At 45.7% G+C, this 26,113-nt stretch overlaps 1 protein-coding gene across 3 annotated transcripts in view; it reads right to left on the bottom strand.

Moving 5' to 3' along the window:
- The window catches only part of CFAP97D1 (CFAP97 domain containing 1), a 146,675-nt gene that overhangs the window by 13,836 nt on the left and 106,726 nt on the right, over positions 1-26,113 (bottom strand). For all 3 annotated transcript variants that reach the window (XM_063963571.1, XM_063963572.1, XM_063963570.1), the window contains one exon: positions 21,558-21,676. In XM_063963571.1, the coding sequence (XP_063819641.1) occupies positions 21,558-21,676 (119 nt within the window). The remainder of the gene's footprint in view (positions 1-21,557; positions 21,677-26,113) is intronic.

The raw sequence follows: 26,113 nt of genomic DNA, 5'->3' as shown, positions 1-26,113 counted from the left end.
ACACCTGTTGTCCGCATTTGTGTTGAAATAATTCCACACCGAAGAGGTGATTTTTTTTGTATTTTGACCAGGCATGTCAATGGCCATATTCGTCCCACGGACAACAGGTGTCTCCCCGGGTGCCTGACTTAAACAAACCACCTTACCATCAGAATCCTCCTTGTCAATTTCCTCCCCAGCGCCAGCAACACCCATATCCTCATCCTGGTGTACTTCAACAGTGACATCTTCAATTTGACTATCAGGAACAGGAAAGCGGGTGCTCCTTCCAGCACTTGCAGGGGGCGTGCAAATGGTGGAAGGCGCAAGCTCTTCCCGTCCAGTGTTGGGAAGGTCAGGCATCGCAACCGACACAATTGGACTCTCCTTGGGGATTTGTGATTTAGAAGAACGCACAGTTCTTTGCTGTGCTTTTGCCAGCTTAAGTCTTTTCATTTTTCTAGCGAGAGGATGAGTGCTTCCATCCTCATGTGAATCTGAACCACTAGCCATGAACATAGGCCAGGGCCTCAGCCGTTCCTTGCCACTCCGTGTCGTAAATGGCATATTGGCAAGTTTACGCTTCTCATCAGACGCTTTCAATTTTGATTTTTGGGTCATTTTACTAAACTTTTGTTTTTTGGATTTTACATGCTCTCTACTATGACATTGGGCATCGGCCTTGGCAGACGACGTTGATGGCATTTCATCATCTCGGCCATGACTAGTGGCAGCAGCTTCAGCACGAGGTGGAAGTGGATGTTGATCTTTCCCTATTTTACCCTCAACATTTTTGTTCTCCATTTTTTAATGTGTGGAATTATATGCCAGTGTCAATAGCAATGGCCTACTACTATATATACTGCGCACAACTGAAATGCACCACAGGTATGGATGGATAGTATACTTGACGACACAGAGGTAGGTAGAGCAGTGGCCTTCCGTACCGTACTGCTATATATACTGGTGGTCACTGTCAGCAAAACTCTGCACTGTACTCCTCCTATATAATATACTGGTGGTCCCCAGTGCCCACAATAAAGCAGTGTGAGCACAGATATATGCAGCACACTGAGCACAGATATGGAGTGTTTTTCAGGCAGACAACGTATACTGGTGGTCACTGGTCAGCAAAACTCTGCACTGTACTTCTCCTATATAAGGGTCTAGGGGGGAAATACCGCACTGGTCTACAAATTTAACGAATAAATATAATAACCAAAATAGACTGATATAAAGAAAAACCTTAATTTCTTATTTCTAATTTGGTGGTGCACCCTGAGTCAATAGTAACTAGTAGCAACAAGGGAGAAAAAAGAGACTCTTTTGTGGGCGCACTCTTGTCTTAAATTAGCGTATGAAACGATAAGAACAATCTTCTAAAAATTAACTTTTATTAATACAATAGTAAAATATTCAGTGGTCAAAACAGCATCAAGATAATATTTAACAGCAATAATTGAGCTGATATTGGAAAGTATAATGCAGTACTACAGTAAATAGTAATTAAATGCCGAAAATCGCATAATAACATTCGCTGCCGATGTCCCAGGTATAGAAAAATGTATTAGCCCAATCAATAAACGTATCAAATAAGGCACATAAGTGCGCTAGCTAAATGCTAGTGTAATTGAAGTGCCTGATGATGTAATAAACCCAGCTATCGTAGGAAAAGACAGAAAAAGAAAAAAGGTGTAGGGAATGAGATAACAGTGTGAATCTGCTGTCAGTGTTAGACTCTGAGCGTTATAAGCCAATCTCTTCTCTACTAAACTGAGTATTCTTCAAGGGTCGCCCACTTGAGTACTGGCCCAGCCCGACACTGATTAGCTTCCAAGATCGGACGGTTTTTGGGCGTTACCAGTGTGGTATGATAGTAGAGACAACAGGAGAATCCGATGCTACTGGAATCACTGATGAGAGTTCACGAACTACATAGTAATAAGGAGTGTCAGAGATAAGATGGATCTGCTGCCAGTGTTAGACAGGGATCGACCCTGAATTAGTGGTGAGAGTCCATGAAAAAATAGAAAAAGAAATGAAACAGACAAAAGCAAACGGGACTTCTAGGTGCCTAGTGGAAAAAAATCCCTCTAATCCAATAGCCGAAAAAGAAACTAATGTTAGAATGGTCCGAGACGATTCGTTCTGGGGCTAGATATAAAGTTCAGCAAATATTGAACATTCATCTGCGCCATACATTAACAAGGGAAAAATTTATCTAGGTAAAGCACTAGAATACAGTATACTAGAAGCCTATGATATTGTGTGCTGAGAGATTGCAACACTTATGATACTAGTGTTGCATAAGCTGTTAATATTTAAGCATTGTAGCAGATACAAAGAATGTCACTGGAGAACTGGTATCAAACAGATATGGATGAATAGGTAAATAAATATCTGATTGGTTAAATATATCCTAGATTCACAAGTGAACAAATAAACAGATGAATGTGCACAGACAACAGATTTCCTTATTATTGCAGTTGTAATAAGTACATAAAGCACATATTATTAATTGTTAAATGCATGAACATGTATGAAAGAACAAGAGTTTTTTATGGAACGCTGACAAAACAGTTGCATAGGTGCTAATAATAAATGAAAAAGATTAAATTACAGTATAATAACTGGATCGGCAGTATGATAATGTGAAAGAACAAGGGGGGAGGGGGGTGGGGGGGAGAGAAAATGGCAATGGGACACTGATATTACCGTGGCAAGGTGCGAGAGCTGCTGACCGGTAAAGGCGGTTTTAATTCCCGTCGTGACCCGTCCGTGGGTGCGGTGAAATTGTCTCGAGCACTGAGACACTGTCCATGCAGGGCCATGCGTGGCCGCCCGGCAAGGTGCAGGCACTGTGGAGCTTGTTAGCAGACGTCTGCAGTATTGTCCGTGAGCCCGGACGGGCGCCGGAGTCCCGTGAGGAAAGGAAGTCAGTCCAGGAAGAGGTCACCTGGAAACGGACCCGAAGAGGCGTCGGACAGCAATGGGTGTGTGACGCCGGGAGCGGAGAAGCTGGGTTTGAAGATATGTCGGGCAACGGAAAACCGAGGACGGCAGTCGAAAGTAGGAGAGGGAAGACGCGTTTCACCCGTGACCGGGCTTGATCACTTCCTGTCTCGGGCTATTGAACCCTGCTGATATAAATACTGGCTGGGCTGACGGATGTCCAATCAACTCCTTGATTGGACATCCGTCAGCCCAGCCAGTATTTACATCAGCAGGGTTCAATAGCCCGAGACAGGAAGTGATCAAGCCCGGTCACGGGTGAAACGCGTCTTCCCTCTCCTACTTTCGACTGCCGTCCTCGGTTTTCCGTTGCCCGACATATCTTCAAACCCAGCTTCTCCGCTCCCGGCGTCACACACCCATTGCTGTCCGACGCCTCTTCGGGTCCGTTTCCAGGTGACCTCTTCCTGGACTGACTTCCTTTCCTCACGGGACTCCGGCGCCCGTCCGGGCTCACGGACAATACTGCAGACGTCTGCTAACAAGCTCCACAGTGCCTGCACCATGCCGGGCGGCCACGCACGGCCCTGCATGGACAGTGTCTCAGTGCTCGAGACAATTTCACCGCACCCACGGACGGGTCACGACGGGAATTAAAACCGCCTTTACCGGTCAGCAGCTCTCGCACCTTGCCACGGTAATATCAGTGTCCCATTGCCATTTTCTCTCCCCCCCCACCCCCCTCCCCCCTTGTTCTTTCACATTATCATACTGCCGATCCAGTTATTATACTGTAATTTAATCTTTTTCATTTATTATTAGCACCTATGCAACTGTTTTGTCAGCGTTCCATAAAAAACTCTTGTTCTTTCATACATGTTCATGCATTTAACATTTAATAATATGTGCTTTATGAACTTATTACAACTGCAATAATAAGGAAATCTGTTGTCTGTGCACATTCATCTGTTTATTTGTTCACTTGTGAATCTAGGATATATTTAACCAATCAGATATTTATTTACCTATTCATCCATATCTGTTCGATACCAGTTCTCCAGTGACATTCTTTGTATCTGCTACAATGCTTAAATATTAACAGCTTATGCAACACTAGTATCATAAGTGTTGCAATCTCTCAGCACACAATATCATAGGCTTCTAGTATACTGTATTCTAGTGCTTTACCTAGATAAATTTTTCCCTTGTTAATGTATGGCGCAGATGAATGTTCAATATTTGCTGAACTTTATATCTAGCCCCAGAACGAATCGTCTCGGACCATTCTAACATTAGTTTCTTTTTCGGCTATTGGATTAGAGGGATTTTTTTCCACTAGGCACCTAGAAGTCCCGTTTGCTTTTGTCTGTTTCATTTCTTTTTCTATTTTTTCATGGACTCTCACCACTGATTCAGGGTCGATCCCTGTCTAACACTGGCAGCAGATCCATCTTATCTCTGACACTCCTTATTACTATGTAGTTCGTGAACTCTCATCAGTGATTCCAGTAGCATCGGATTCTCCTGTTGTCTCTACTATCATACCACACTGGTAACGCCCAAAAACCGTCCGATCTTGGAAGCTAATCAGTGTCGGGCTGGGCCAGCACTCAAGTGGGCGACCCTTGAAGAATACTCAGTTTAGTAGAGAAGAGATTGGCTTATAACGCTCAGAGTCTAACACTGACAGCAGATTCACACTGTTATCTCATTCCCTACACCTTTTTTCTTTTTCTGTCTTTTCCTACGATAGCTGGGTTTATTACATCATCAGGCACTTCAATTACACTAGCATTTAGCTAGCGCACTTATGTGCCTTATTTGATACGTTTATTGATTGGGCTAATACATTTTTCTATACCTGGGACATCGGCAGCGAATGTTATTATGCGATTTTCGGCATTTAATTACTATTTACTGTAGTACTGCATTATACTTTCCAATATCAGCTCAATTATTGCTGTTAAATATTATCTTGATGCTGTTTTGACCACTGAATATTTTACTATTGTATTAATAAAAGTTAATTTTTAGAAGATTGTTCTTATCGTTTCATACGCTAATTTAAGACAAGAGTGCGCCCACAAAAGAGTCTCTTTTTTCTCCCTTGTTGCTCCTCCTATATAATACAGCTGCTCCCCAGTCCCCACAATTAAGCAGTGTGAGCACAGATATATGCAGCACACTGAGCACAGATATGGAGTGTTTTTCAGGCAGACAACGTATACTGGTGGTCACTGGTCAGCAAAACTCTGCACTGTACTCCTCCTATATAAGACAGCTGCTCCCCAGTCCCCACAATTAAGCAGTGTGAGCACAGATATATGCAGCACACTGAGCACAGATATGGAGTGTTTTTCAGGCAGACAACGTATACTGGTGGTCACTGGTCAGCAAAACTCTGCACTGTACTCCTCCTATATAATACAGCTGCTCCCCAGTCCCCACAATTAAGCAGTGTGAGCACAGATATATGCAGCACACTGAGCACAGATATGGAGTGTTTTTCAGGCAGACAACGTATACTGGTGGTCACTGGTCAGCAAAACTCTGCACTGTACTCCTCCTATATACGACAGCTGCTCCCCAGTCCCCACAATTAAGCAGTGTGAGCACAGATATATGCAGCACACTGAGCACAGATATGGAGTGTTTTTCAGGCAGACAACGTATACTGGTGGTCACTGGTCAGCAAAACTCTGCACTGTACTCCTCCTATATAATACAGCTGCTCCTCAGTCCCCACAATTAAGCAGTGTGAGCACAGATATATTGAGCACACTGAGCACAGATATGGAGTGTTTTTCAGGCAGACAACGTATACTGGTGGTCACTGGTCAGCAAAACTCTGCACTGTACTCCTCCTATATAATACAGCTGCTCCCCAGTCCCCACAATTAAGCAGTGTGAGCACAGATATATGCAGCACACTGAGCACAGATATGGAGTGTTTTTCAGGCAGACAACGTATACTGGTGGTCACTGGTCAGCAAAACTCTGCACTGTACTCCTCCTATATAATACAGCTGCTCCCCAGTCCCCACAATTAAGCAATAACTAAGCAGCACAAATATTATTAATAAACGGAGAGGACGCCAGCCACGTCCTCTCCCTAACATTTCCAATGCACGAGTGAAAATGGCGGCGACGCGCGGCTGCTTATATAGAATCCGAATCTCGTGAGAATCCGACAGCGGGATGATGACGTTCGGGCGTGCTCGGATTAACCGAGCCATACGGGAGAATCCGAGTATGCCTCGGACCCGTGTAAAATGGGTGAAGTTCGGGGGGGTTCGGTTTCCGAGGAACCGAACCCGCTCATCACTAGTCATGATGAATAGTGGTATTGTCAATGTCAACATTACAACCATGTTAACATTCTCATGTCGACATTCCAAATAACAAAATTATGATTGTTGACAAATCAATTATTTTTATGTTTTTCTCTAACGTCCTAGAGGATGCTGGGGACTCCGTAAGGACCATGGGGATAGACGGGCTCCACAGGAGACATGGGCACTTTAAGAAAGACTTTGGATCTGGGTGTGCACTGGCTCCTCCCTCTATGCCCCTCCTCCAGACCTCAGTTTGATACTGTGCCCAGAGGAGATGCGTGCACTGCAGGGAGCTCTCCTGAGTTTTCTGCAAAGAAAGTGTTTTGTTAGGTTTTTTATTTTCAGGGAGCACTGCTGGCAACAGATTCCCTGCATCGTGGGACTGAGGAGAGAGAAACAGCCCTACTTCTCTGAGTTTCAAGGTCCTGTTTCTTAGGCTACTGGACAACATTAGCTCCAGAGGGAGTCGGAACACAGGTCTCACCCTGGAGTTCGTCCCAGAGCCGCTCCGCCGTCCTCCTCACAGAGCCAGAAGATAGAAGCCGGGTGAGTATGAGAAGAAAGAAGGCTTCAAAGGCGGCAGAAGACTTCGTGAGCTTCAATGAGGTAACGCACAGCATTGCAGCTGTGCGCCATTGCTCCCATACATCTCACACACTCCGGTCACTGTAAGGGTGCAGGGCGCAGGGGGGGCACCCTGGGCAGCAATATAAACCTCTGTTATGGCATAAACACAGATATACATGTACAGCTGGGCACTGTACATGTATATAAAGAACCCCCGCCATGTTTTTGAATAATTTGAGCGGGACAGAAGCCCGCCGCCGAGGGGGCGGGGCTTCTCCCTCAGCACTCACCAGCGCCATTTTTCTCCACAGCACAGCGCTGAGAGGAAGCTCCCCGGACTCTCCCCTGCTTACTGAGGTGACAGTGGGTTATTCAAGAGGGGGGGGGGGGGGGCACATAATTGGCGTAAAACAAGTTATTTCAGTGCTACTGGGGGAACACTCTGTGTTTTGCCTGGGTTATATAGCGCTGGGGTGTGTGCTGGCATACTCTCTCTCCAAAGGGCCTGGTGGGGAACTGTCTTCAGATAAGAGCTTCCCTGTGTGTGGGGTGTGTGTCGGTACGCGTGTGTCGACATGTATGAAGTGGAAGGCTCACCTAAGGAGGAGGGGGAGTGTATGAATGTCAGATCTCCGTCGGCAGCGCCGACACCGGACTGGATGGAGATGTGGAATGTCTTGAGTGCTAATGTAAATTTATTACATAAGAGATTAGACAAGGCTGAGGTTAGGGAACAGTCAGGTAGTCAGACCATGCCTGTCCCTGTGTCTCCGGGACCTTCCGGGCCTCAGAAGCGCACATTATCCCAAATAATTGACATAGATACCGACACGGATTCAGACTCCAGTGTCGACTATGAGGAGGCAAAATTACAGCCAGAAGTGGCTAAGGGCATTCGATATATGATTATTGCAATAAAAGATGTTTTGCATATCACAGAGGAACCCCCTGTCCCTGAAATAGCCTGAGGTCACTTTTCTATCCTCGTATGAGCTGAGCGAGCTGTGCGAAAAGGCTTGGGAATCTCCAGACAAGAGGCTGCAGATTCCCAAAAGGATTCTTATGGCGTATCCCTTCCCGCAGACGGATAGGATACGATGGGAGTCTTCTCCTAAGGTGGACAAGGCTTTAACACGTTTATCAAAAAAGATAGCGCTGCCATCACAAGATACGGCTACCCTCAAGGATGCTGCTGATCGCAGACAGGAGGTTACCATGAAGTCCATTTACACACATTCAGGTTCAATTCTTAGACCGGCAATGGCGTCGGCCTGGGTTTGTAGTGCTGTCGCAGCATGGACAGACTCCTTATCTACGGAAATTGAGACTCTAGATAGGGATACCATTTTAATGACCCTAGGGCATATGAAAGATGCTGCGTTATATATGAGGGATGCTCAAAGAGACATTTGTTTGCTAAGTTCCAGAATAAACGCTATGTCTGTTTCTGCTAGGCGAGTCTTATGGACCCGGCAGTGGACGGGTGATGCCGACTCAAAGAGGCATATGGAGTCTTTGCCTTACAAAGGTGAGGAGTTATTTGGAGAAGGCCTCTCGGACCTGGTCTCCACAGCTACGGCAGGTAAATCGAATTTTTTACCTTATGTTCCCTCACAGCCTAAGAAAGCGCCTCATTACCAAATGCAGTCCTTTCGTTCCAATAAAAGCAAAAGAGTACGAGGATCGTCCTTTCTTGCCAGAGGTAAGGGCAGGGGAAAAAAGCTGCACACAGCTAGTTCCCAGGAGCAGAAGTCCTCCCCTGCCTCTGCAAAATCCACCGCATGACGCTGGGGCTTCCCTGGGGGAGTCCGCTCAAGTGGGGGCACGTCTTCGACTTTTCAGCCACATCTGGGTTCATTCACAGGTGGATCCCTGGGCAATAGAAATTGTTTCTCAGGGATACAGGCTGGAATTCGAAGAGATGCCTCCTCGCCGGTTTTTCAAATCGGCTCTGCCCGCTGCTCCCTCAGAGAGGGAGTTAGTGTTGAATGCAATACAAAAATTGTATGTTCAACAGGTAGTAGTCAAAGTTCCCCTACTGCAGCAAGGAAAGGGTTATTACTCAACCCTGTTTGTGGTTCCGAAACCGGACGGTTCGGTCAGACCCATTTTGAATTTAAAATCCCTGAACTTATACTTGAAAAAGTTCAAGTTCAAGATGGAATCGCTCAGGGTGGTCATCGCCAGCCTGGAAGGTGGGGATTTTATGGTTTCCCTGAACATAAAGGATGCATACCTTCATGTTCCAATATTTCCTCCTCATCAGGCATTCCTGAGATTTGCTATACAAGATTGTCATTACCAATTTCAGAAGTTGCCCTTTGGGCTTTCAACGGCCCCGAGAATTTTCACCAAGGTAATGGCAGAAATGATGGTGCTCCTGCGCAAGCAAGGGGTCACAATTATCCCGTACTTGGACGATCTCCTCATAAAAGCGAGATCTCGGGAGAAGTTACTGGACAGCGTGTCTCTGTCTGTGAAGGTGTTACAGCAACACGGCTGGATTCTCAATATCCCGAAGTCACAGTTGGTTCCTACGACGCATATGACCTTCTTGGGCTTGGTTTTTGGACACAGACCAGAAGAAGGTTTTTCTTCCATTGGAAAAAGCTCAGGAGTTCATGACTCTGGTCAGGAACCTATTGAAGCCAAAACAGGTGTCAGTGCATCACTGCACTCGAGTCCTGGGGAAATTGGTGGCATCGTACGAAGCCATTCCTTCGGCAGGTTCCATGCGAGGAACTTCCAAAGGGACCTACTGGACAAGTGGTCCGGGTCACATCTACAAATGCATCAGAGGATCACCCTGTCCCCCAGAGCCAGGGTGTCTCTCCTGTGGTGGCTGCAGAGTGCTCACCTCCTAGAGGGTCGCAGGTTCGGCATTCAGGACTGGATCCTGGTGACCACAGATGCAAGTCTCCGAGGTTGGGGGGCAGTCACACAGGGAAGAAATTTCCAAGGTCTTTGGTCAAGTCTAGAGACTTGTCTCCACATCAACATCCTGGAATTGAGGGCCATATACAACGCCCTACGTCAAGCGGAGGCATTACTTCGCAACAAACCAGTTCTGATTCAGTCGGACAATGTCACCGCAGTAGCTCATGTAAACCGCCAACGCGGCACAAGGAGCAGAGTGGCAATGGAGGAAGCCACCAGGATTCTTCACTGGGCGGAACATCATGTAAGTGCACTGTCAGCAGTGTTCATTCTGGGAGTGGACAACTGGGAAGCAGACTTCCTCAGCAGACACGACCTGCATCCGGGAGAGTGGGGACTTCATCAGGAAGTCTTCGCGCAGATCGCAAGTCGGTGGGGACTGCCCCAAATAGACATGATGGCGACCCGTCTCAACACAAAGTTACAAAGGTATTGCGCCAGGTCAAGAGATCCTCAGGCGATAGCTGTCGACGCCCTAGTGACACCGTGGGTGTTTCGGTCGGTTTATGTGTTTCCTCCTCTTCCTCTCATACCCAAGGTGTTGAGAATAATAAGACAGAGAAGAGTGAGAACAATCCTCATTGTTCCAGATTGGCCACGAAGGACTTGGTATCCGGATCTACAGGAATTGCTCACAGAAGATCCGTGGCCTCTTCCTCTAAGACAGGACCTGCTGCAGCAGGGGCCCTGTCTGTTCAAAGACTTACCGCGGCTGCGTTTGACGGCATGGTAGTTGAACGCCGGATCCTAGCGAAAAAAGGTATTCCGGATGAGGTCATTCCTACACTAATAAAGGCTAGGAAGGACGTGACATCAAAACATTATCACAGAATATGGAGAAAATATGTTTCTTGGTATGAGGCCAGGAATGCTCCTACGGAGGAATTCCATCTGGGTCGTCTCCTTCACTTCCTGCAAACTGGAGTGAGTTTGGGCCTAAAATTAGGCTCCATAAAAGTTCAGATTTCGGCCTTATCCATTTTCTTTCAAAAGGAATTGGCCTCTCTACCTGAAGTACAGATTTTTGTAAAGGGAGTACTGCATATTTAGACTCCTTTTGTACCACCGGTGGCGCCTTGGGACCCTAACGTGGTGTTAGGTTTCCTTAAGTCACATTGGTTTGAACCACTCAAAACGGTGGAGCTAAAATATCTCACTTGGAAGGTGATCATGTTGTTAGCCTTAGCTTCGGCTAGGCGGGTTTCGGAATTAGCGGCTTTATCACATAAAAGCCCCTATCTGGTTTTTCATATGGATATGGCAGAAATGCGGACTCGTCCTCAATTTCTACCTAAAGTGGTCTCATCCTTTCATATGAACCAACCTATTGTCGTGCCTGTGGCTACGCGTGACTTGGAGGATTCCGAGTCCCTTGATGTGGTCAGGGCTTTGAAGATATATGTGGCCAGAACGGCTAGAGTCAGGAAAACAGAAGCACTGTTTGTCCTGTATGCAGCCAACAAGGTTGGCGCTCCCGCTTCAAAGCAGACTATTGCTCGCTGGATTTGTAACACGATTCAGCAGGCACATACTATGGCAGTACAGTAAACAAAATAACCTCCAAGCGCTAAAGTCTCAAATATTGCACTTATAATAATTATACACTCTTATACTTAAGTAGAGATTTTTTTAAAAGTTTTATTACAGTATATATATACATTAATTCATTTATTGCATAAATATATAAATTTCATGAATAATTGGTTAAAAAGAAATAATTCATAAATTTGAAATATAGAAAAAAGTGAGTCCTAATACCGGTATACTACACGTAAAACAATACAACATTAAACATATATTTATTGGTGACACGCCTAAGCGGATTATTCACCTAAAAAGCAGCAACTTATTTCATGCCAAGTGAATGTGTCCCTTATAAGGTATAGGGTATCATCATCTGATCTTGAAGTGACTTTTTAGAAATTGTTAAAAAAATTCCAAAAAAAAGGTCCATAAATGTTCCAAATCTTTCTTGACCAAATGGTTGGTAATCACTTTAACAAGTTGTATTATCCTCACAACTTACTTGTAAGTCCATATGTCAAAGGGAACCAAAGCATTCTGTGTCTGCCGGCAGACGTGTAAAGGTGCTCTCAGATCGACTAGTTTCGCCTGTCTGCGCAGGCTTCATCAGGATACTGATGAAGCCTGCGCAGACAGGCGAAACTAGTCAAGAAAGATTTGGAACATTTATGGACCTTTTTTTTGGAATTTTTTAACAATTTCTAAAAAGACACTTCGAGATCAGATGATGATACCCTATACCTTATAAGGGACACATTCACTTGGCATGAAATAAGTTGCTGCTTTTTAGGTGAATAATCCACTTAGGCGTGTCACCAATAAATATATGTTTAATGTTGTATTGTTTTACGTGTAGTATACCGGTATTAGGACTCACTTTTTTCTATATTTCAAATTTATGAATTATTTCTTTTTAACCAATTATTCATGAAATTTATACAGGTTGAGTCTCCCTTATCCAAAATGCTTGGGACCAGAGGTATTTTGGATATGAGATTTTTCCGTATTTTGGAATAATTGCATACCATGAGATATCATGGTGATGGGACCTAAATCTAAGCACAGAATGCATTTATGTTTCATATACACCTTATACACACAGCCTGAAGGTAATTTTAGCCAATATTTTTTATAACTTTGTGCATTAAACAAAGTGTGTCTACATTCACACAATTCATTTATGTTTCATATACACCTTATACACACAGCCTGAAGGACATTTAATACAATATTTTTAATAACTTTGTGTATTAAACAAAGTTTATGTACATTGAGCCATCAAAAAACAAAGATTTCACTTTCTCACTCTCACTCAAAAAAGTCCGTATTTCGGAATATTCCGTATTTCGGAATATTTGGATATGGGATACTCAACCTGTATATTTATGCAATAAATGAATTAATGTATATATATAATAAAACTTTTAAAAAAATCTCTACTTAAGTATAAGAGTGTATAATTATTATAAGTGCAATATTTGAGACTTTAGCGCTTGGAGGTTATTTTGTTTACTGTATTGTAGTTGGGAAACGTGGATTCCCCTTTTTTACCCCCATAGCAGCTTGGACATCAAATAGCGTAAAGCGCAGTCCTTTCCTTTGTTTTGTTTTCTGAAAGTTTATTACATACTATGGCAGGATTGCCGTTACCAAAATCGGTTAAGGCCCATTCCACTAGGAAGGTGGGCTCTTCTTGGGCGTCTGCCCGAGGGGTCTCGGCACTACAGCTGTGCCGAGCTGCTACTTGGTCGGGGTAAAACACCTTTGCAAAGGCCCTCATTCCGAGTTGTTTGCTCGCTAGCCGCTTATCGCAGCAGTACACACGCTAAGCCGCCGCCCTCTGGGAGGGTATCTTAGCTTAGCAGAATTGCGAACGAAGTATTCGCAATATTGCGAAAAGATTTTTCTGTGCAGTTTCTGAGTAGCTCGAGACTTACTCTTCCAGTGCGATCAGTTCAGTGCTTGTCGTTCCTGGTTTGACGTCACAAACACACCCAGCGTTTCGCCCAGACACTCCCCCGTTTCTCCAGCCACTCCCGCGTTTTTCCCAGAAACTGCAGCGTTTTTTCACAACGGCCAGTTTCCGCCCAGAAACACCCACTTCCTGTCAATCACACTCCGATCACCAGAATGAAGAAAAAACCTCGTAATGCCGTGAGTAAAATACCAAACTTCTTAGCAAATTTACTTGGCGCAGTCGCAGTGCGAACATTGCGCATGCGCAATTAGCGGAAAATCGCTGCGATGCAAAGAAAATTACCGAGCGAACAACTCGGAATGAGGGCCAAAGTTCTTTAAGTTTGATACCCTGGCTGAGGAGGACCTCATGTTTGCTCAATCGGTGCTGCAGAGTCATCCGCACTCTCCCGCCCGTTTGGGAGCTTTGGTATAATCCCCATGGTCCTTACGGAGTCCCCAGCATCCTCTAGGACGTTAGAGAAAATAAGATTTTAAACCTACCGGTAAATCTTTTTCTCGTAGTCCGTAGAGGATGCTGGGCGCCCGTCCCAAGTGCGGACTACTTCTGCAAGACTTGTATATAGGTGGTCATTCCGAGTTGTTCGCTCGCAAGCTGCTTTTAGCAGCTTTGCACACACTAAGCCGCCGCCTACTGGGAGTGAATCTTAGCTTATCAATATTGCGAACGAAAGATTAGCAAAATTGCGAATAGACACTTCTTAGCAGTTTCTGAGTAGCTCCAAACTTACTCGGCATCTGCGATCAGTTCAGTGCTTGTCGTTCCTGGTTTGACGTCATAAACACACCCAGCGTTCGCCCAGACACTCCTCCATTTCTCCAGCCACTCCCGCGTTTTTCCCACAAACGGTAGCGTTTTTTCACACACTCCCATAAAACGGCCAGTTTCCGCCCAGAAACACCCACTTCCTGTCAATCACACTACGATCATCAGAACGAAGAAAAAACCTCGTAATGCCGTGAGTAAAATACCTAACTGCATAGCAAATTTACTTGGCGCAGTCGCATTGCGAACAATGTGCATGCGCAGTTAGCGGAAAATCGCTGCGATGCGAAGAAAAATACCGAGCGAACAACTCGGAATGACCCCCATAGTTTTTGCTTACATAAGGGTTATGTTATAGTTTCATTGGTTCTGGACCGATGCTATGTTGTTTTTTCATACTGTTAACTGGATAGTGTATCACAAGTTATACGGTGTGATTGGTGTGGCTGGTATGAATCTTGCCCTTGGATTAACTAAAATCCTATCCTCGAACTGTCCATCTCCTCTGGGCACAGTTTCTCTAACTGAGGTCTGGAGGTGGGGCATAGAGGGAGGAGCCAGTGCACACCCAGATCCAAAGTCTTTCTTAAAGTGCCCATGTCTCCTGCGGAGCCCGTCTATCCCCATGGTCCTTACGGAGTCCCCAGCATCCTCTACGGACTACGAGAAAAAGATTTACCGGTAGGTTTAAAATCTAATTATTTCTTCAAAAAAAAATATCTTAGAATACAGAGAAGTTAAGCAAGATGTGCATTTCTCTTCTGCTTTTATCTGAAGGGGGCCAGGGGTCATCCACAACATTTGCTGAATGCCCTGTGACTCCACCCTTTGCTCCTCCATTACTGGGCTGTGCCCTTTTCCTGCCTGCCCCAGCCTTTCGTTCTTTGCCCTGACTAATCAAGACTATTCCTTCCCCTATCCATGCCAGGCTTTCTTCTTCCTCCACCTGTGCCAGGCTTACTGCCCTTCCTGTCTGTGACATTCTTTCTTCTTCTGTCTCCTGCTTTTGTGTATGTGTACATTTCCATCTCTTCTTTGTGTGTCTGCTCCTTTTTCCCCCCTTTTTTTCCAGTATATGTATGCCTGTCTGTAATATATACAATGCATCCACATCGTGCCTATTCTGTGTGATGATGGCACACAGAGGTCAAGGGTCAAGTAGTAGAGCTCTCAGCAATATTAATTCAGCAAGCATTGCATGGGTCACATAAAAAAAACAAAAAAACAGCTTTTTATCTACAAAACCATTTTGCAACCATTTTTTCTGTTTTATTAATTTTAAAGATGAGACTTAAAAGCTTTGCCAGGGAAAGGATTTGGCATATGGAGGGACTTTTTGCGATAAAAAAATTATCAAAATGTTATTTTTATATAGATACATATATATATATATGCAGTTTCTACTGCCACAACATTTTCTGTATCAGAACTCCATCTATTATGCATCAGAATGTTTAGGATTATATTTATATATTACTAGATGTTCTACCCGTTCTTCGCACGGGAGTTTCTGATTTGCACGGTTGTAAATATAAATGAATAAATACAAATTTGGTAAATCTATAGAGATGTAAATTTGAGACGTCTTAATGTAAGTAAATATTAATCCTTGGTTCTTGCATTACCCGAAGGGCACCTGTAGCAGATAGATAGATAGATAGATAGATAGATAGATAGATAGATAGATAGATAGATAGATAGATAGATAGATAGATTATTACTATTCTGTGTTTATTAATACTCTTTTGGGTTTTTTACTCCGACAAATGGGATTGAAATCACACGTCAGGGCGTCCGGGTAACTAGGCACAAATGCAACAACCCTGGCAATTGAAGCACTGAAGTACTGCTGCCATTAGGTTAACTCCTTGATAACATTACATCATAGCCCAGAGGTCACCCCTAACACCTCCTCCCTCTGCCTCCCCTCCCTCCTCTTGGCCACAAGGGACTACTTGCTGCTGGGTCCCGCCACTACCCGTACCCGGCTCAGTGACAGGGAGAAGCCCTCTCCTCTGGTTCTCCAGCATGTTGTTTGTCTCTCTCTGGCATTCCCTGCCACACAGGCCGGGTGTTGGATGGCTGCTAACACAGGTCAGATTCAGACTCTTCTTGTTATTCATGACGTGAGACTCCGCCTCACTCCAGGCCCCGGCGCCCCACTCTCTCTGCTGGAGACCTTGGGTGACCAGGGAGACAGAAAAGGCATCTCATCCTCTAGCCCTCAGCCCTATCCGCTGTCAGTGAGACTGGTGTCCCCAGCAACCAGCAGTGCAGAGTGGCAGAGGAGTGAGGAGGCTTGGGGGAAAAGAAAATCACCAGCAAAGGGATAAGGACGGCGTGAGAGGTTCACCTATAGAGGTCTCAGAAGGCCTGGTGGGTGTCGCAGGGTCACCAGCAGGTGGATGAAGAGGACAGGACAGGATTAATACGGTGACCAAATGTTAGGGCTTATGGCCTACTTATAACAATTTTAAAACGGGGGGGGGGGGGGGGGGGGGGGAGAGCAAATATCTGCCTTGCCCTGGGTGAGTAGAACTTCTAGCTGATGGGGGCTGAACTTGGACTGAAACGGCATCGGGAGTGTCACTATTAATCACCGCGACCCCGAAAACTATGGATTTTTACATGTCACCCCCTTCCCACCCCCACCCATAGGGGCCAGTCCAACCCTTTATATAGCCAGATGATGCAGGCTTGGGACTCAAATACTTAAAATATTTAAAAGTGTTCTAGAAAGAGCACAGCCTAAAATCCGAATCACATTAATAGAGTCAACTATAGTAGTGGTGATCTGGACAAGGTGGGATCTGTGGAGACATAGGGGCTGACCTGATAAATGTTATGATTTGGGACACTGACTGGTAGCATAATTTTATTTATATCTGGCATCACTCTGTCACCTCAGTAGTGGTTCTTGATACAATAGAGACTTCTAGCTGAGCAGTTTTATTTATTTATTTTTTAAGTGGAGTTTTAGTTTTTTTCATTGCACTGCATAAATTTGATGTTATTTGTGTATTGTTTGTTACATTAGCAGAACTACAGAATGGTGGGCTAAGGTGAAACAATATGCATTGGGTCCCCCTCCTATATTAAAAATAGGGACAACACGCGGCGCCCAAATGGTGTTACAGTGTCAAAACTAGGATTTTTGTCACCCGGAGCAGGAATTTGGCGCTTCCCCATTTCTGTCACATGGTCCCCAGCTGCGTGTTCTACTACATGCCCTCTGTGTGTCCCCATACGAAGCACTGCATCACTGCACTTCATTACACTACATGACCCATACACTGCACTGCATCACTACATTACATGCCCCTATACGCTGCACTACATCACTACACTACATCCCCTACAACACAACATGCCCCTATAAACTGCACTACACCACTAAACTATATGCTACACTACATCCCCCTATATGCTACGCTACACTACACTGCATACTCTATATGCTATACTTAATCCCCCCTATCCCCACTGCAGATGTGAGGAAAGCCATTGAGGCCCAAAAATATAGTGTTTCAGATGGGAAGGCAGAGGGGATTTGAAAGCAGACACCATATCACACAAGTAGCTGTCTCAAAATGGTGTCTTAATGCAATCCATGAGAGACCTGTACTAACAGAGAGGTCTGGGGGCAACCACTGGCGCCGAAGATTCACCACAGGATGCGACCAGTCAGATACACAGTGTTTGCAGCTGCAGGGAAAATAAACTCTGCTACTGCTCTCAGAGGGACCAGAAGGTCCTTCTGCCTTCCCACAGCCTCCCCGAGTGTTTGGTGCTGCCGATCATTGCTGATCGGTCAGCACATCAGGGCCCCCCACCCGGTGGCTGCAGAGAATAGCACCCGCTCGGGAAGTGTAAATTAACCCCCCCAAGACCCTCCTGAGTACCTGGTGGCTGTCCAGGCTTTAAAAATGAAAGCCGCAATGGTGCCGATGTTTCCAATCATCACGATGTTCCGATGGTGGTGACCGATGTTCGGGAGGGAACTTTTTTCCCCCGAATATTATTTTTTTATACATTTGTTTTAAATAAAATCACTTTAGATACTGTAAGTTTATATATGTGTTCTTTACCTAACTCATGCATTTAAAAAAACACCGACAATTTTTGGAAAAACAATTTGTCAGTTAAGTAGTTAAACATATTACGTCACACAGTAGTGGTCTATGTACACCTTACACCACACAGTAGAGCTCCTTAAATACGTTATGCCACACAATAGTGCTACTTATACACTTTACACCACACAGTAATTACGACGGTGTGTACGTCATGTGCACGCCAACATTTACTACCAGGAGTGCACTATTTCTATATCTACATAGATAGATTAGAGTACTGCAAGACTTCCCTTCTTTATTTTTTTCCTCTAAAACCTCTCTAGGATTTTTTTTATAACAGCAATGTTATCAGTGGGAGCTATTAGGTGTTCCTATCGTGTTGGGTACGGGATCCCAACGGCTGGAATCCCGGCAGTCAAAATACGCTTCACTCGCCACAGGTTCTATACCCACTCCATGGGTGTCGTGGACACCCAGAAGTGGGAATAGCTGTGGCATTCTGGCGGTGGGATTCCGGCATCTGTATTTTGACCGCTGGGATTCCGACCGCTGGGATTCCAACTACATCCCGTCTTATCACATGGAGCAACTGCGGTCGGAGCTACAGTGAAAAAGACCAGAATCTTCCTCCATTGGATACAGCAGTATGTAGGAACCTGTGGGATGGAAGGAAGGGAACATTTAGGACATCTACCTAGTAATGGTTTTAGGCATATGCTGGCTATGCAGCTGAGTAGGGCGCTGCATAGAAGAGGGTGCCCTGGCTCAGCTGCATAGCCAGCGACATGCTACAGTACCTTGTCTTCCCCCTGGTATCTAAACGCTACCGTAGTTGCCTGCCTGGAGATGCCCACAGCATAAGTGTTAGTGGCGCCAGTGTCCAGCATCGCACTGTTTCACAGTACAGTGAAGAAACGTCAAATAAACCATGGCCCCAGACACTGGCGCCAATAACACTTCCTGCTGTGTGCATCTCCAGGCACGCAACTTACCAGGGGGGCAGACAAGGTAATATTACAGACAGTGTATTATTAATATTAATTTATTAATATTAATATAATTAATGCAAATAATTAATTCATATAATATTAATATAAGTAATATTAATGTGTAAAGGGCACTACTAAGGTGTGCATAATGTGTAAGGGGCACTACTAAGGTGGGCGTAATGTGTTAGGGGAACTACTACGAAGGGCATAATATGTATGGGGAGCTACTACGGTGTGCACAATGTGTAAGGGGCACTACTATGATGGGCATAATGTGTAACGAGCTCTACAACTGGGTTTTTTCCATGAGACCAATCCCCCTTAATTTTTTCTGAAGTACTCTGGGGGAGCTAAGTATAAATTCACTTACCAAAACATTTGGCCTCAGGCCGGCCCTACATCTACGATATAATCCTACACAGCGTGTGTGTCTATGGCATGTGCAGTGAGTGTGTGAGGGGGAATTAGAAGAAAGTTTAAAAGAAAGAGAAAAGAGGGGAATATAGAGATTGGGAGTTAAAAAGAGTGAGATCATTTTGCACGTTCACAAACTGGCAAATGATAGGTACAAACTACTAGTATGGTGATGGTGACAAAAGAGAGTGAGGTGGGCATATTTCACATTTTCACTTTAAGACTTGTCATATACTTGTGTCATGGGATCCCAGGAGTTACCATCCTGAAGATCAGAATGGTGACAGTGGCATCACGATAGTCAGAATCCTGGAGGTAAGTACTGGGGTTAGGGTTAGGCACCGAGGAGAGGTTAGAGTAAGGCTGTGTGAGGGGTGGTTAGGGTTAGGCTGCAGGATGGGACAGCTAGGGTTAGGCTACAGGGGGGTTTGGTTAGGGTTAGGCTATAGGAGGGTTAGGATTAGGGTTAGGGTTAATAAACTCACTGGGAATTGTCAGGATTTTGAAAATTGGGATGCTACTGTCGGCATTCTGACTGTCAGGATGGTGACTGTGGAGATATCAATACCATTCCCATGTCACATGTGATATGGAAAAGTATAGGTTAAATGTGACTTTTGAGTATATTTATTAAAGTCAATAATAACCCATGATGTGTGTTAAGCACAGGGCACCATATACCGTAGATACTGTCAGGGCCGTTACTACGTGTGTGCCAAGTGGGCTTGGCACACAGCGCAGTTGCCCTGAGGGCGCACGGCCAGCGGCATGTAATGAGTCAAATTGACTCATTACATGCCGCCTCTGAAGTCTGCGCCGTGCGCCGCAGCCTCACTGAGGAGGAGAGCAGCGCTGGGCAGCGGAGAAGGAGGGAGGGGGACTGGAGCCGCAGCAGCGCTATTTCATTGGTAGTAAGCGCCGCTGCAGCAGCCCCCTCTCCTTCTGTATTGGCTGCCTGGCGCTGCTGTGGATGCTGGGATGGAGGAACCACATCCCAGCATCCACAGCAGCGCCAGGCAGCCAATACGGAAGGAGAGGGGGCTGCTGCAGCGGCGCTTACTACCAATGAAATAGCACTGCTGCGGCTCCAGTCCCCCTCCCTCCTCCTCCTTCTCACCTGCCTGCACCGAGGGAGCTGCACGAGGAGCCTGACTGTCAGATGGTAAGTATCTCTCTTTCTTTCTCTCTCTCTCTCTCTCTCTCTTTCTCTCGGGGACACCGTCTGCCATAATGTGTAAAAAGGGGGTCTGGCTGCCGCAATGTGTAAAAAGGGGGACTGCCTGCCGCAATGTGTAAAAAGGGGGACTGCCTGCCGCAATGTGTAAAAAGGGGGACTGCCTGCCGCAATATGTAAAAAGGGGGAGGGGGACTGCCTGCCGCAATGTGTAAAAAGGAGGACTGGCTGCCGCAATGTGTAAAAAGGAGGGCTGGCTGCCGCAATGTGTAAAAAGGGGGACTGCCTGCCGCAATGTGTAAAAAGGGGGACTGCTTGCCACAATGTGTAAAAAGGGGGACTGGCTGCTGTATTGTGTAAAAAGGGGGACTGGCTGCTGCAATGTGTAAAAAGGGGGACTAGCTGCCGTAATGTGTAAATAGGGGGACTGTCTGCCGTAATGTGTAAAAAGGGGGACTAGCTGCCGTAATGTGTAAATAGGGGGACTGGCTGCCGCAATGTGTAAAAAGGGGGACGCTGTCTGCTGTAATGTATAAAAGGAGCTATACCTGGTGTAGTGGCGCTACTGTGCAGTGTAATTTGAATAATGGAGACTACTGTGCACCGTAGTATGAATTGCTATTATTTTATTGCCACGCCCCTTCCCCATGAAGCCATGCCCCTATATATTTTTCGGCGCGCACTTCCCTTATCTTACATGTGGGGGCGCCAATGTCATTTCTTGCACACAGCGCTAAAATGCCTAGTTACGGCACTGGATACTGTACACCAGTGGTTCTCAGAAATTTAGTATAAATCATAAAAATATGAATAATCCCACCGTTTATTTACTGTTTAATGACAGACGAGTAGAACAGTAGATATTACCTCCATAAATAACAAGTGTTCCAGTTGTCCACTGCACCTGGGCCGCGCATGATCTGAGAGATTTTCCCCAGCAGCAGCTGGTTAGCCCTTTCTATCACAGCAAGTCTTTCTTTTTCCATCTGTATGTAAAAGAACAAGGCAGGAGCTGAGTCTATTAATTTATCTACACCAAACTGACTGTTAGATTGTCATTATCTCATTCTAGCTGATGTGGTAGCCAAACCACAGGTTCTACAAGTATAACATTAACTTTAAAAGAAATTACTGAGATACTGCTGTCAGGTTCTAAATGCAGCAAGAAAAAGATGAATATATTTCCTAAATCACTAATATCCCACTCACAAATAAACACTAAAGGCAGTGGCATATCTATAATGGGTGCAGTGTGTGCAGTGCACACGGGCCCCTGGGTCCAGAGGGGGCCCACACCGCACACACTGCACCCATTTCTTTTATACTTACCTTCTGGTGTCTGTGTGTGGGCCCCCTCCTCTCCCGAGTCCCGTAGCTGACAGCGCTGTTGCCGTTCTGAGTGAGCGCTAGAGACTCGGCTACCACGCCATTTTTTCGGAGACTTGCGCTTGTGCTATACACCCTGGCACTGTGCCAGTGTCTCTTGAGCTCAGAGCGCTGCTGGCTGCGGGAGAGGAGGGCGCCCACACACGGAGACAGCACACGGGTCCCCTCCTCTAAAGGGGTGCATGCATATATAAAAAAGGTGGAAACCTCCATGTTTGTTATTTTTAAATGAACAGAAATAGATAAAATACATTATTTTACTTAGAATTAAAATATATTTTTCTTTGTCACCAGATTAATCTCATTTTATGATAGTTCGAACTAGGCTCACTGAAAATAATAGGTACTCAGATTTTACAGAAACATTATGCCTGTCTCCAGTTGGGTGTGTGGCAAGGTATAGACAGCCAGATGAATGAGACAAATTAGTGGAAACATCTAGAGCAGGGGTGTCAAACTCAAATTCATCGGGGGCCGCATCAGCAGTTTGGTCCCCATCAAAGGGCCGGTTGTATCTGTAGGTCTATCCAAAATTTACCGCTCCACCTGCCTTATATGTGCCCAGCCATCTGCCCCCTTTTAAAGTGCCCAGCCATGTGCCCCCTTTTATAGTGCCCAGCCATGTGCCCCCTTTTATAGTGCACAGGTCCCCATTTTACACATTGCGGCAGGCACAGGTCCCCATTTTACACATTGCGGCAGGCACAGGTCCCCATTTTACACATAGCGGCAGGTACAGGTCCCCATTTTACACATTGTGGCAGGCACAGGTCCCCATTTTACACATTGTGGCAGGCACAGGTCCCCATTTTACACATAGCGGCAGGTACAGGTCCCCATTTTACACATTGTGGCAGGCACAGGTCCCCATTTTACACATTGTGGCAGGCACAGGTCCCCATTTTACACATAGCGGCAGGTACAGGTCCCCATTTTACACATTGTGGCAGGCACAGGTCCCCATTTTACACATTGTGGCAGGCACAGGTCCCCATTTTACACATAGCGGCAGGTACAGGTCCCCATTTTACACATTGTGGCAGGCACAGGTCCCCATTTTACACATTGTGGCAGGCACAGGTCCCCATTTTACACATTGCGGCAGGCACAGGTCCCCATTTTACACATTGCGGCAGGCACAGGTCCCCATTTTACACATAGCGGCAGGTACAGGTCCCCATTTTACACATTGTGGCAGGCACAGGTCCCCATTTTACACATTGTGGCAGGCACAGGTCCCCATTTTACACATTGTGGCAGGCACAGGTCCCCATTTTACACATAGCGGCAGGTACAGGTCCCCATTTTACACATAGCGGCAGGTACAGGTCCCCATTTTACACATTGTGGCAGGTGGTGGAAGGAGGGAGAGAGAGAGAAAGAGAGGAAGGGAGAGGGGCTGACTTACATTTGAAGCGGTTCTCGCCGCTCTTCAGCCGCCTCTCCCTCCTCGTCTGCGCGGCTCCCTTCTCCCTCCTCCGACGGGGTTTCGTTGAATGACGCGTTTGCAATCGCGTCATTCCGCGAAACCCCGCCCCCCCCCCCCCCCCCCCCGAGCTGGGCACTCGGGAGAAGGGGGTTTCATGGCGGCGGCACCGCGGGCCATCAGACGAGGTCTGGCGGGCCGGATTTGGCCCGCGGGCCTTGTCTTTGACACCCCTGATCTAGAGGCTGATTCTGAGTTGGAGGAGGATGTGGCTTCATCTTTTGCCGCAGCTTTGTCTGCGCTTTATGCTACTGCCAGACCTGACTTTTGTAATACTGAGACGCCCCCTTGCAGCACATGCGGCGGCAGTCTTAGTGCTGTACGTCTTTCGACACACTATCAGAAGCACCACTGTTCTCCATCTGACCATGGCCTCCTCTGTCAGTGCTGTGCATCTTGGGATGCAGACGCTTAGAGCGATCTGTTTAGCCATACCCTTATTATCTCCCAGGAACGCCCACTGCATTTTACAGACCCTGCATCTAAATATTTTCTGCATCTCTGAGCACTAGCAATCAGGATGCATGCGCTGTGCAACTGGTATGCATGCGTAGATTTATAACATCGCCCAATTGCCTGGTGATTGGCATCATGTCCCACTCACAGTCAGACCCATCAGCTCACAGTCTGTACAGTGATAACATATAACTCTATTTAGGACTTTCTTTACCCTTTATATATTGTAGTATGGAGTGCTCCATGAATGCTCCTTTACTGAAGCATTTTCCTTTACCGAGATAGCCACCATTTGGTCTCCTGCACATGAGTGGCGCCATCTTGATACTGTATTGCATCCGGCCACTCATCGCTATTATAGCAGTGTTTATTAACACTGTATGCTTAATAAAAATCACAAAAGACAGCTCTCCCTATAAGAGCTGTTTTTTGCGATAGAAGGACTCCTGGGTTTATGACTCAGATGATGCACGTGTGCTGCTGGGGGGGTGCTGGGAGGGATCTAATTGGATCCATCTCAGGGAAGTCTTTGATATGAGACCCATAGGCTTTGCATTCCGGAGCTTGGTGCATACGAGAAAAACAGTAAAAATTCAGAAAACTGCATTTTTTCGGGGGTATGGCCACATTTTTAGCTATGATGCATCCCACACGGACGCATTCCACTCAGCTTCAGAGACCTGCAAGTATCTGTATGTTCCACTCAAGCACAGCTCCATCCATATTACTAAATATATAACATTGAGTACAGCTGTACAAACAACTTCTAACCACAATACAGACCCCTATTAGCGCGAGTGGATCATTAAATTCAGTGGAATGGATAAATATGGGGTGGAACAAATAATTGGTTCAATTGCGACGGGCCCCAGAGACCTATCTGCACAGGTCTCAATTATAGGACAACTAAAAAAAGTAAACAAGAAGGGCCGAGCTAGAGAGACAATAATTAATATTCAATAATGCCGGTGGTTCCAATTAATACATATTTATTTCACACACAATGAGGCATTTAAAAGATACTCATCACTGGACAGCAAATAAAAACAATTACTGGATTCATGTAACAATATAGAAAGTAGCAATAGAAGTGTAGTAACTGAATCTGCAACATAAGTTGCAATTCAAACTGTGCATGTATCTTTTTTTTCTCGTTAGATTACAGTCCAGATAAAATAACTGAAAAATTGTAAATAATATCTGATATTTTCAGAGCAAATTACCAGCTGAGTTCCATATAAGCCACTGTAGATAAAAAAATTATAGATCCAACCAGACTCTGGTTGAAAATTCACAGGTAGTCTTTAGATACAAGCAAGCACACTTATACAGTATGTTAAGAGCTACTGCTGGGAGCCACTACTCACTCTATCCCTGCTGTCCGGGACCCATTTGTAGGTGAGAGGAGGAGATATAACCCGAGCATCCTCGGGTGATATAGCTGTAGATAGCGACAACCGTATCAGTGCAGCGGCTGACTCCGGATGACCATAGCCAATTGAAAAACAGTGGATGGTATGCAGCTGTAGATGGCAACAGCCATGTAAATACAGTGGCTGACTCCGGCTAAATGCAGCCAAGTGGGAGACGATGGATGTGGCTATGGCCCTCATTCCGAGTTGTTAGCTCGCAAGCTGCTTTTAGCAGCTTTGTACACGCTAAGCCGCCGCCTACTGGGAGTGAATCTTAACATAGTAAAATTGCGAACGAAAGATTCTCAAAATTGCAACTACACACCTCTTAGCAGTTTCTGAGTAGCTCCAGACTTACTCGGCATCTGCGATCAGTTCAGTGCTTGTCGTTCCTGGTTTGACGTCACAAACACACCCAGCGTTCGCCCAGACACTCCTCCGTTTCTTCAGCCACTCCCGCGTTTTTCCCAGAAACGGTAGCGTTTTTCCGCACACACCCATAAAACGGCCTGTTTCCGCCCAGAATCACCCACTTCCTGTCAATCACATTACTATCACCAGAACGAAGAAAATACCTCGTAATGCCGTGAGTAAAATACCTAACTGCATAGCAAATTTACTTGGCGCAGTCGCACTGCGGACATTGCGCATGCGCACTAAGCGGATAATCGCTGCGATGCGAA

The sequence above is a fragment of the Pseudophryne corroboree genome, chromosome 3 (genome assembly GCF_028390025.1).
Source record: "Pseudophryne corroboree isolate aPseCor3 chromosome 3, aPseCor3.hap2, whole genome shotgun sequence".
In the NCBI taxonomy this organism is placed as follows: Eukaryota; Metazoa; Chordata; class Amphibia; order Anura; family Myobatrachidae; genus Pseudophryne; species Pseudophryne corroboree.
The sequence above is the reverse complement of the archived record's forward strand: the minus strand, read 5'-3'. Positions and strand labels throughout refer to the sequence as shown.